This window comes from Amphiprion ocellaris, chromosome 13 (genome assembly GCF_022539595.1).
Source record: "Amphiprion ocellaris isolate individual 3 ecotype Okinawa chromosome 13, ASM2253959v1, whole genome shotgun sequence".
NCBI lineage: Eukaryota > Metazoa > Chordata > Actinopteri > Pomacentridae > Amphiprion > Amphiprion ocellaris.
Window position 1 is genome coordinate 21983988 of NC_072778.1, and position 13069 is coordinate 21997056.

Below are 13069 nucleotides of genomic sequence, written 5' to 3' on the forward strand. Positions count from 1 at the left end.
GTTGCCAAACACCGCCGCAGGGGCGCAAATCATACCAACAAGGTGTTACAGAGAACTGCCTGAGATGTTAGCAAAGACAGTTGTGTAAGTTTGCCTGTAAAATATGCCTTTTGTTTATCTTACATATGATTTGAGGAAACTGAATGAGCAGATAATGAAAGCTATGACAGAGAAGTAAGAAAGCTGCTTTAACATGTTACTGGGTTGGATGAGAGTCTGTTTTGAAACTGTTTCCTCTCTGAGATTTGTTCAGCACTGAGTGATAGACAGTTTCCAAAGTAGACTCAGTATTGCCACATGAAATTCTCTGGAGTTTTACCACCTTGGTGAGATCACTGTCGGATGTGCTCTTGCCCAGGCACATTCATTCAGTGCAATCCTGGCTGCACAGCAGGCTTTGACTCAGGTCAGCGTTAACTGCTCAACTGTGCTTAGGCATTATCAATCTTCACTGACATGAAGATTTGAGAACTGCCCCATCTCAATCCATTCTAAAGGCCATGGTGGCACACTTGAATTGCTAGTTCTGTCTGAGCAACAATAAAAAAGCTTCAAAATATTCAGTTTGCTATCATGCAAGAAAGGAATGAAGCTAAACCTCACATCAGAGAAGGCTAAACTGAGCAAAGCTTGGTATTATTGCCTGAAAAGTGACTTTAACAAAATATTAAGTATGAAAATAGTTGACTTTGTAAAGAAGGGAGTTATTTCTGCTACATGAACTGAAAATCTGAGCTAAAGTTATGAATCCATCTCCACTGACATTACTTGCGGGAAAGGCTGAAAAAATGCTCCTTTATGCGTGCGAAAATCCTGAATCATACATTACTCAAATATGCACATAAAGGAAAAACTAGAGGCTGAAACTGCACAACACTGCTTTGTCTGCATGTGAGAACAGCTCTGTTCAGTGAGCCAGTTTTACTACTCCTGCAAATAGCATTCCTCCAGTAAACACACAATTGATTCAAAAGCCGTCAAGAAACTTGCTGTGTGCATTGTAAAAAGCAAAATTAAAGTTCATGTGATCCACAACATTTAGGATTCTAAGAGCCACAAGTCAAAACCCACTAAAAACTAATGATGTTCCGACTGACAAATTATCCTGTCGATGAAACCGAGATTTAGGTTTCGACTAGTCGACTAGTCTGAGAAAACACTGGCTGTGACGATTTTGGGCACCAGAACCTTGTATTTGGCTTGTGTAAGTCTTTTCGTTAACCCAAGTTGAGTAGAAGCTTAACTTGAACAGTCTTTTCGGTGATGAGCTGCGTCACCGTTAAACCCTGGAAACGGTAGGCACTTTCTACGCATTTTTGGCTGGTTTCACATTTTTACTTCCCCCAGGGTCATTTTTAACTGCAATAAAGTTCTGCACCTCTATGTAAACAGCACAACCATAGATACAAGTAGAGGGAATTCAAAACTGTCTTCTTCTGCGGCCTGGCGTCCTACTCATTAAATCTCATCACACTGAAATGAATTACAGCACAGCTTTTTTTATTTTTCAGTTGGCTGTTTTCTATTTGAATTGCCTATATAATATAGATTCTTTACCTGTGCTGTTTTAAATGCTTTGTTTGTAAATGTAATTTTTATGAAAGAAACTGATTTGATTTTTGCTTCCTGTGAAAACTCCTGACTTGTCTTTGATAACAAGTGGAAAGATGCAGTGCTTGGATAATCACAGCATGACTGTCTGAATGATGGAAATATTCTGATTTGTGTTGTTCACATTGCAGGGTTGTCATATTTTTACAATATACATACAATAAATCATGCAACAAAAAAAAATGTTGTATTCCTTGGATTATTTACTGTCACAGAAATTGCAACTGTTGTATATTTGGATATTTTTTAAATGAGAGATGTAGCACAAAGTAACTTTGATTAAACATTGTAATTTTATGCTTAGAATTGAGATGGCACGGCACAGACAGGCACTTTAAGGATTGTCAGGTAGTAAAAAATTTTTCACTTTTTGGCTCTGGAGTTCTGTGGTTAATTTGTTAAAGATTACATTTGTTTCACGTCTGCTAGTAGGTTTTGAGTGTCATAGGTTTAAGATTGAGCAGAATCATCCTCAATCTAATGCAGGCATTTCTTTTCAGAGCAACTCAGTAATAATCAGTTCATTTCACACGGTCAGACCAGTTGTCACACAATGAGGGTGAAGTGTTTCCCAAATAGAAACAAAGCTGGGGATTTCTCAAGGTGACGCATTCTTCATTAGGTGTGAGGCTGTTTATGAGGCAGAACAAAAAATCAAGTCTGATTGTGAGACAGCGATGCCTAAAATTAATAGAAAGGGTATGAAAGGTACTCGTACATTGGACTAATGCTAGAAGTCGCGCATGGAGCAGAGCAAAAGCAGCAACTTTTGTGGCTATTGCAGGGTTAGCTCCTTAGAGCCAATGCGAGGTCCTCTGAGCCACATATTTAGCAAGAAGCAGCAGCAGCATTGCGTGAGAAGATCTCGACCTGATGCAAGCTGCCTGACAGCACTGAACCACTGGAGTCCAGCGCTAAGCTAATTTCAAGCCACTAAATGTCACACAGTTTGAGGTGAACAAGCACCAGACAAAAACAAACACCCACTCGTTAGGTAGACATGCACAGTGAAACACTCAGCTTACACACCGTTAAGCCAGCGACCAAACACCCACACAAAATAATTTGACCTCACACCACATGGACAGACATAATCCTATGTTTAAACACACACACCTCTACAGAACACAAAGGCCGGGGGATTAGAGCCTCATGTGAAATGAAGATGAGGTGGATCTCATGTTTCTACCCATCTGTTCCTTGCTTCCCAAGCAATGGGACAACTGTTAGACAGTTGTGAAGATGGTACCAAACATTATTTGCACCAGCAATACAAGCACGACAACATCGGTGCTGTGGCTAACATGACGCACTTGTGCATGCCAATCTCTGAGCCGATCACTCCCTGTCAGATACAGAATCAGACAGACATGAATGTAAATGAGATACAAACAAGAAAGCCTCTAAGACGGTTGATTCCATCACACCACTATTCATGACTGGGCCCCAAAGCCACATTCACAGCTGAACCCATAAAATCCTAAAGGGCAGAAAGTAATAACTGTACAAAAGACACATTGTGGAGCCATGTGCAATGCAAACACTGTAGCTCAATACTCTCCTTCCCTGGAATGGGAGATTACCGGTAGCAAATGACAGCAGAAGTTAAAACTCAGAACGCACGGAACGAGACTGACCAATAGAACAACAGCCTTTCCAATTTTTCCCTTAAGATATTTAACTTTTGACTACAGGCCTGTCCAACCCGTTTCATTCATCCCTATTGTTGAATGGATGGTCTCCGCTGCTTCCTGGGGACGCATCTGCTTCAAGTGCAGACAGCTCCGACCTCAGGTTTATTTATGGTATAGCGCAGCTGAAAGACATGCCCAAAAAAAACATCATGAACCCCCACTGAGAGGCCCAGCAGAGACAACACCCTGGTAAACTGGAAAGTAAAATAAACTAGGATAAAAAAATCTGAGAACGGAAAACTGTTGTTCATGCAGTGGAACTGCAACATGCCATAAACACACTTATTAATGCATAGGCTTGTGCAGTCGGGGAGAAAAAGATCAACTGTCTGACTTGGATAAAAGTGGAATTCCCCAGGCTTTTAAACAGCACACCCTTTCTCCAGATCTCAGCGCTTATTGCTTGTGCTGCAGCCATGTCCTGTGGAGTCCATGAGACCATCTCACAAAGCAGGATTAGAGGGTTAACTGTGCAAGGGGTTAACCCAGGAATTTTTGCCAGGAAGATGGCTTTATTTTAAATCAGGCTCCATTGCTATGGCAACCACCACCGCAAACCAAACCTGCAAGGAGTAGTTTTTGTTCAGGCTTATCAAAACATATAAAACGTCCACCTCGTCATACATTAACCGTGAGAGTTACCATTCCTACAGATTCACACAAGCAGGCCAAAATACTGCACCTCATAGGCTAACATCTCACAAAATGTTCTTTCGATTATATAAGAATGTTTTTTCTTTTTATAGAACCTATGTTCTGTGCTCCAACAGTGTGAACTGACCAGCTTTTTAAACCAAAACAGAAGTGAAGAGAAATGGAAGGAAAAATCTTTTCGTTGATAAGAAGCTAATTAATTCTTCTACCGTCATATCTCAACCCTTTTTATTTACACATTTCTGCCTTTTCATGCACTTTTAGCCATACTCAATCCAGCCTACTTAGCATTAAGTAAATGCAGTCATAAAAACAATTCAATGAAAATGTTTAGATATTTGGATATCGCTTTTCAAAATACTCAGACACTTTACATAGCTACATTATAAAATCAGCAAACAATAAAACAGAGGAACATCGTAAAATAAGTCACAAAACACATCATAAAAATAAATTAGTATTATATACTAAAAGCATTTCTGAACAGGTGGGATTTGATGTGTTGCGGTACGGGCAGATATGGAGAAGGCTCTGTCACCCCAGGTTGGGTGTTTATAAACATCTTCCTCTGTTCTAGACATGGTAAAGTCTATCTATCTTTTACTTTGTTGAGTCTTTCCATCCTGACTTTCCCATTACATGTGCAAAGTTTCGTGCCTGCATTTTATCTGATGATACTAGATGTGAGTAGCTGTTTGTCGGTAAATCATAAAATGGAAAATCTTGGACCAAAACCAACAATTGATAACCACCTTTGTCAGACCGGTTATCCCAAATTGCCACAGTGAAACCAGATAACAGTCTGCCTAAGCTGTGCAACAACAACAAGAGTAGAGTGTAAGTTGTTAATTATTTTCAGTGGCGATTAATAATTCTGTCAAATGACAGTCATGCGTTCAAAGCAGAAGGTGACGATATTTGAAATAGACTGACCCCATTTCTTTTTCTGGTCCTTTGTTTACTGCACTCAGATTGTAGATATCAAAGTGACCTCAGTTACAACACTGAAATCATTTCCTAACACACAAGGTTAGAAGTAGGTGTACAAAAAAGCGGCGTAAACAAACACTCAGCAGCCAGCAGCTTTAATTTATAACTACCCCTTAACCGAGGATCCGTAAGCCAGACCTCTTGGGGTTGATATTTCTCAGGTGAACTACTTCTCTGAATGCAGGTGAATTAAAAAATGAATTCAAGTCAGTATTGTGTATGCTAGAATCAACAGAAGCTGTCGAAGTAGTGCATAAACATTGCTGCCACAACAGTATACCTCTATTTGTTGATTTCATGCAAGACAAGAAAGACATTTAGCCACTAAAATGACAAAAATGCGTAAGAACTTATTCAGACGAAGAAACTGCTATGCTCAGAAATGACTTTTGCAATGTTTATCATAGGAAATTGAGATTAAAATTAGCAAAATATGCAAATTACCCAAAAATGTTTTGTATTTGACTACTGCAGCTTTTGTTTTACAAGTGGTCCTGAGTCACGTTCATTTCAGGATTGTAAAGGATCACATTCATGTTGCTTGCACAGTTTTGCTTGCACAGAGTAAGTTGTGCAACTTGTCAGGTATTAATTATGTAACTGCTGCTGATTGCTAGAAGTTCCACACAAATTTCATTGGATTTACACAATGACAAATAATAGCCTCCCCTTCTATCTCTATTATCCATTACTTAAAGGGGACGATTAGGACAAAAACACTGCATCTAACTTGACTGACAGAACTCTTAAACACTTCTTCATCTTACTGACAGTTACAAAGTATCTAGTTTGTAATGGCTGATTAATAATCAGGTATTCAAAGTGAAATTAATAAACATTGGGCTTGTGATCTAATTGATAAATTATTAAAAATTAAATAACTGAAATTAAGTATATGTTGGCAAGAAGCTCATGACCAGGCTTGTGACAAGTATTCTGGAGGCCACAGATCTGCTGTACTAACAGTAACACATCTAGACTGTGACCTAAGAATATTGGACATTTCGTGAGGATAAAATAAGATGAGATGAACAAGTTAAAATGTAAGTTTAAGTTAGTGAGACTAATGGAGAGTCAGATCAAACAGTTGCCCAGTGTTGCATGTCTTACCTGGCAAAGGTGGAGGGGAAGGATGGAGAACTTGAGAAAGCCTCACTGGCCCTGTGCATTGCCAGGTTGTCCCCAACACCCTGGCCTCTGTTCCAGGCCCCACCGATGGTCGTTACTGGGAGATACAGGCTGGTCACTGACTTTTGATCCTTTTGCTGCTGAGCTTCGTTGTTTCTGGCACTGACTCCAAAGTGGTAACTCTGTCCTCCTGAAGTACTGACCCCACAGATGGAGATGGAGTTAGTGCCAGGCATGTCTGCAGAGGACGAGTCGCTCATTTGGCAATAACTGTGGCCTGCAGATGTCTTCTCCCGTTTAATCACACCTGGGGTACAGAGCTGAATGAAGCTGGCATCTTTTTCTTTTTTCACCAAAGCAGACAAAGTGGTTGTGGAGGTTAAGGAAGCAGTTGTGGATATGCAGGAGCTGGACTGATCTGGATTTGTCATGTTGCTGCCATTAAGGGCAACAGTGACTGCCAGAGTGGTGTTACTGCTCTCAACCACTGCAGGCTTCATGTCCTTCTCTGAGCTAACATCCCCAAGCAAAGAATCATCTGTCAGAGTGGACAGAAAGGCATCATCCCCTACATAAAAATCTGAGGGGGACCCAGTGAGGTCAAAGTCTTGAAGCAGGTCCAGAGCATTGTCACTGAACAACTTCTGGTTCACGTCCACATCCTTCCCAATCCCGAATGGATGATCAAGGTCAATGGGGTCCTGGTCTCCTTTATCCATGGAGAAATCCTCTGTTTTCATATGGAAGAAATTGGGATCTGATCCTCCAATAAGTGAATCCATGGAGGACTGGGTAATGTTCGCTACACTGGCTTCCACGTGGGGCAAATTGTCTGCCAAGTTTTGACGCCCAAAAGTAGTGGAAGTCTGTGTCTGAAGTAACTGCTGCTGCTGCAACCTCTGATCTTTGGTCAGGCCCCTGGTCTCTGGGCCGTCTAACAGGGAGCCTACAGTGGCAGTGACAGAGGTGGAGGTGAGCTCCTCTGGAAGGGGGCTGTTGCTGAGGCCGTTGGGCACCTGTCCTGGCTGCATCAATGAGCTGGATGGAAGGATGACAGAGGTGGCAGAGGTGATGGATATGGCACTGCGAGGAGCCACTTTCAACAGACCTCCCTCCTCTGGGCTTTCAGTGTAGACCAGTTTGCTTAAATGTTCATCTTTTCTGTATGCTATCTTCTTCACTCCACCTTTGTCCATCTTGTTTTTGTTTTTTGTTTTTTTTTGGGGGGGGGGCGTTAACACAGTGCAGAGAAAACCCGTTAAAAACACATTGAAAGGGGATCATAAAATGTGCAGAAAAGCTAGTACTGCTATAGTGAGATAAGCTTTACAGTGGTTTCGGGTTGCGTTCATGCAAAGAGCAGGTAAGTGTAGTTTAGTCAACATAAGACTGGGAAAAGTTGCCTAGCATGCCCCTGTTCCAGTTCAACTGGTGATCAGGTTAACTGGCAATAGTTTCCATCTTCAGATGTTTCGTCCGCAGATTCGTCACGATCAGACCTGGATTTACGTGAAATAAAGATACCAGATAAAGAAGACCTCACCGAAAAACGTCGGCATCACTACTTAAAGTCTATATCCATGTAAATATCATCTACAGACAGTAAAAAGAAATGTGCGGGCCGAAATAAAAAACACGTATTTTTCAAGTACGGTGAGAGGATTCGAAACCACGTAATCCAGCCATAAAATTACGAGATCACCGTTTTACTCATTGTGCTACCGATCAGCTCGACAAGCATTCTGCTTCATCTACATAGATCTTTGTCATCCTGTCAGGTGTTTAACACCTGGTGATTGTTCAGGAAACACGTCCATGTCAACTGGGGATAATCACAACTTAACACAGGCTGCCTGGTTAAGAACGAGTCAGACAACTATTTATTGTCTCACCAATAAAACCCACAACATAGAAGCACGTCCACTGCTGTGTTGTGTGTTAGTTTGTGTGTTCAGTGGAACAGATCCAGAGCAGAACTTCGAGCTTAACTCGGGTATGTTCTCAGAAACACTCCGACCCTCAGCAGCATTAGCTTGATTTGCTAAAATGCATCGGAACAAACTGAGACCACGTTGTTTAAACTACTCACTCAGAAAACAATAAAAACTCGTTCAGTCATCCACGTCCTAACCGTCATTTCAGAGCACTTTAACCACTGACAATACTTTTTTTAAAAAAAGGAAGTAAATGGATCCGACCTGGTCAAAACAAACAAACATATTTGTGTGATTTGTGTCTTCCCAAACACCCTGGCTGGTTTAGAAATGGCAGAAAAAACTTTTAAAGATGTCGCAGAGGAAAACTAGAGTGAATTGTGGTGTTTGACGGGATTTGATTTAATGACATGTTCCTAATCCACCTTAGAGTACATGTAGGCTAAATATACAAATATGGCAGCACAATATCTTCAGTGTCCAACAGGAATATTTGTAGCTGTAACGTTCAAATGTGACTGTAGTCTACTTCAATACCTCCAATAGGTGCTCATGGCTCACTGTGCAGAGCGAATAAACCTTTGTTTGTTTTGACCAGATCGAATCCCTTCACTTCGTTTTTTATATATTTTTTATATATATATACATATATATACATATATTGTCAGCGGTAAAAGTGCTCTGAATGACGGTTAGGACGTGCATGACTGAAGGTGTTTTGTTTTCTGAGTGACTAGTTTAAACAACGTGGTCTCAGTTTGTTCCGATGTATTTTAGCAAATAAAGCTGATGTTCTGCTGCGTGTTGTTCTGATGGGAGGCTGCTGAGGGTCTGAGTGTTTCTGAGAACAAACCCGAGTTAAACCTGAAGTTCTGCTCTGGATCTGTTCCACTGAACTCACATAACACACAACACAGCAGTGGACGTGCTTCTATGTTGTGGGTTTTATTGGTGAGACAATAAATAGTTTTCCGTATCGTTCTTAACCAGGCAGCCTGTGTTAAGTTGTGATTATCCCCAGTTGACATGGACGTGATTCCTGAACGATCACCAGGTGTTAAACACCTGACAGAATGACAGTGATCCATAGGGATGAAGCAGAATGCTTGTAGAACTGATCGGTAGCACAATGAGTAAAACGGTGGTCTCGTAATTTTATGGCTAGATTACGTGGTTTCGAATCCTCTCACCCTACTTGAAAAATACGTGTTTTTTATTTCGGCCCGCACATTTCTTTTTACTGTTTGTAGATGATATTTACATGGATATAGACTTTGTTAAGTAGTGATGCCGACGTTTTTCGGTGAGGTCTTCTTTATCTGGTATCTTTATTTCACGTAAATCCAGGTCTGATCGTGACGAATCTGCGGACGAAACATCTGGAGACGGAAACTATCGCCAGTTAACCTGATCACCAGTTAAACTGGAACACCCCCCTGAGCGCGCTTCATAGTTAGCAAAGCTTAAGGTAGCATGCTAACTACGGTAGCTCCTCCTATTACCAAACTGTCCACATGAATGCATGAACAGCCCTATCCAGATTTTACAAACTGTAATTTAATCAAACAAATAACACAAATTCGACCACATATTACATACAGAGTCCAACAAAGTTGCATAAGTCTGAAATATGCTAACGTTAGCTTGGTGCCAACTGTTATCATGCTAGGTAGCAATGTGGCTAACGGTTAAAGTGGCTACGTCCCTACATTTCACTCGAATGTCGTTGACACTAACGTTAGCCAGTTTGCTAACGTAGCCCTTATAACTGCACACTTAGCATTAAATGTGCAAGGTTACCGTCCACAAGTAAAAGATGCATCGACTCGAATGCCAATAAAGTGTCATATTTACCCTTGAAATGACTGGTTGCTGATATGTGTCCACAGGTCGTCTGTCAACATTGTTTTGGTTGAAAGTGGCAGTTCACAACACGCTGACTGACTCGGTTACTCCTCAGACGTCGGATCGAGGCTACATGACAAATAAAAACGACAAAACACGGCGAACCGAGCGCGTCTGATCCGTTTTCAGTGTCCCAGTTCGGTCAAGCTGTTAAAATGTCAAGCGAAATGTTAACGTGGCTAAGCTATGTGGATTTGTGGCTAGCCATTAGGAAAGTAGGCGCTAACCTCGAGGAAAAACATACAAAATGGAGAACCGAGCACGGCAGCCCCATGGCTGACCTGTTTACAACATGCAGCCCTGCCTGCTGGCCGCGCCGGGGAACTGCAGCTGTCTGAGGCGGTCAACACAAACCTCCATCAGTCTGAGGATTTACAGTGAAATATTGAGGACTGTTAACCCTTTGGCGTTAATTTGCAAAAGTTACACAGACGAGAAAAAAATGCAACGTCCATATATACTATATATTAATATAATTTGCCACATTCACTGAGATTTCTACCCCAACATCAGCCCTGATCAGTACTAAATATGCACTCCTTTAAGGATTTTAACCTTTTGAATGGCAGTGTTTACTTTATGTCAGTGTTGTTTTTATGAAGAAAAATAATATTTAAAAAATGACTTTTTACACAGAATAAGTGGTAAGTGTTTATTATTATTCTTATTATTATTTTTATTAATAATAATAATAATAATAATAATAATAATAATAATAATAATAATAATAATAATAATAATAATAATAATAATAATTAAAAATAAATAAATAAATAGGGCTGGGACCGTAACGCGTTAATTTCGATTGATTAATTACAGCGGGGAAATAACGCGTTACCAATAATAACGCAATTAATTGCACCCTCCTCAGGTCCCTCATTTCTGGCACACCGGTAATGCTGATGAACCTTCCAGCCCAGTAGGTGGCGGTAATGAACCTAAAGTCTGTTTGCAGCTGTGAAGAAGAAGCACAGGAAGCACTGAGTGAAGTCAGGCACTGGTGAACAGTGAAGGAAGAGGAGATTGAGCTTTTTGGGCAGAAAGTTTCCTTTTGAAAATCTTCCCGATGGCATCTTGGATATAAACCTGGTTGTGTGCAAATTGTACAACAAAGAGTTTTCTGATCACTGCAGCACTTCAAGCCGACGGTATCACCTCAATGTAAAACATGTTGCTGTTAGCACCAGAGCTAACGTTAGCTACGAGTCATGCTAACGGTGTAGCCATCTCATAATAGACCACTTTTCTAGACAGTGCTTGAGTTTACAGAAAGTCTTAAAATGTTGAATAAAATCGCTATAATTGCACTTAGATTTGCAATAATCTGTGAATGTAGCAGACAGATGAAAAATGCAGATAAATAGAAATGAAACATTTTTGTGCTTTAAGTTTTTACTCCATCGAGGCTCTGCCTCCTTGGAGGAGGAATAACCTAAACAACAAAAATATCTCTTTTAATAACTTAATTATAACATTTTTGTTTATAACAAAATTACATAAATAAAAATTGATATTCCTATAAAAAGAACCATCAAAATTACACCATTTATCAGAACCAGAAAAGATGAAAACAGAATGAATCTCTGGATTTTCAACTTTCTGAAGCTCCTTGAACTACTTATGCTGATTTTATGTGCCATACAGTGGAAAAAACAAGTAAATACAGGCATTAAGTCATCAAAATCACTTTTCTTTACATGTCCCATTTTCCTTTTTTTAAAAATAAATTTAAAATTATAAAAATTCATTGATTGAACTGTCAACCACAATTTTGTTTGAATTGAAAAACTTCACTTATTGTGTCAAATATTGCTATTTGACGAAACTGCAATTAATTGTGATTAATTAATTACAAAGCCTGTAATTAATTAGATCATTTTTAAAATCACATCTCACCACTAATAATAATACAATTAGGAATAATGCATTTTAATCAATGTTTGTGATTTGCAACTGGATTGATTAAGATACATTATTATTATTAATAAATATAAATATTATCATTTGACACAGAATAAATGGTAAATGTTTTATTATTATTATTCATGAAATAATGAGCAATGCATCTTAATCAATGTCAGTTATTAACAACGACATTGATTAAGATACATTACTATTTTTTGTGTCATGTCAGATTTTTTTTAAAACAACAACAACACACACACATTTGGGATCTTAAGGACAGAAATGTTCGTGATAAAAATAACTCCAAGATAATATTGCATTCTATTATTATTTTCACTTTCACTGAGGTACATCATTGACCCAACATCAGTCCTGATCGTAGCTAGCAAAAATAAATCATTTTGAGGATTTTACCCCTTTAAATGTTTTATTACACGATGTCACTGTTGTTTTTTGAAATAAAAGAATAGTTAAAAAATTAACCATTTTCCATCTTAAATGTGGATTTTTAAAATATTACAATCTAGGGTGATTAGCAACAACATACACAAAAAACTAAAAAAATAGTTATTTACATCGAATAAGTGGTGCGTTTTTTTTTTTGATGATCTTCAACAGCTATGGTTCTGATTAGCAACCACGTTGATTGTGATGCATTATTATTTTTTGTGCAACATTAAAATAAATAAGTAAAAATAAACAAAACTCACATTTATGATCTTAAGGAAAAACATGTCCTTGTTCAGAAAACTTCCATAAAAATGTTATGTATTACTATCATTTTTCACTTTCATTGAAATATTTTCTTCCATACATCAGTCATGATCATAACTACTAAATATTAATTCCTTATCAGGACTTCATCCCTTTAAATACCAGTTTCCTTACATGATGTCATTGTTTTTTTCTTACGTAAATTTTTTTTTTTTAATAAGTGGTAAGTGGAGTGACACAGTGACTGTTGTCTTTGATGCATTATTTTTTTGTGCAGTGTCAAATTTAAAAAAAAAAACAAAAACAACCCTCATTTTAAACCTTAAGGTGAAAATAAACTACATAGTAATGATGGCAACAAAATAACTTACATGTTTACTTTTTGTTAGTAATCTTTAATGTGCTATCTAACTATGGCAGAAGTGTAGCAATCCAGGGAACAGGTTCTTTATAGCAATAGACAAATGTGGTGTCAGCTCTGTCTCCTCTTACAATATTGTTCATGCAGTGTTGTTCCGCTGTCTTGCAGCTGTT

At 38.9% G+C, this 13069-nt stretch overlaps 1 protein-coding gene across 3 annotated transcripts in view; it reads right to left on the minus strand.

Moving 5' to 3' along the window:
* Nucleotides 1-10192, minus strand: part of nr3c1 (nuclear receptor subfamily 3, group C, member 1 (glucocorticoid receptor)) — a 28114-nt gene extending 17922 nt beyond the window's left edge. The window contains exons 1-2 of one of the 3 annotated variants that reach the window (XM_035945905.2): nt 9866-10192; nt 6060-7115 (exon numbers count right to left, since the gene is read on the minus strand). In XM_035945905.2, the coding sequence (XP_035801798.1) occupies nt 6060-7115; nt 9866-9915 (1106 nt within the window). In that variant the 5' untranslated portion in view covers nt 9916-10192. Of the gene's footprint in view, nt 1-6059; nt 7274-9865 lie in introns of all 3 variants that reach the window. The other 2 variants (XM_023265151.3, XM_035945906.2) reach the window with 2 other exon arrangements.
* Nucleotides 10193-13069: the final 2877 nt, after the last annotated feature.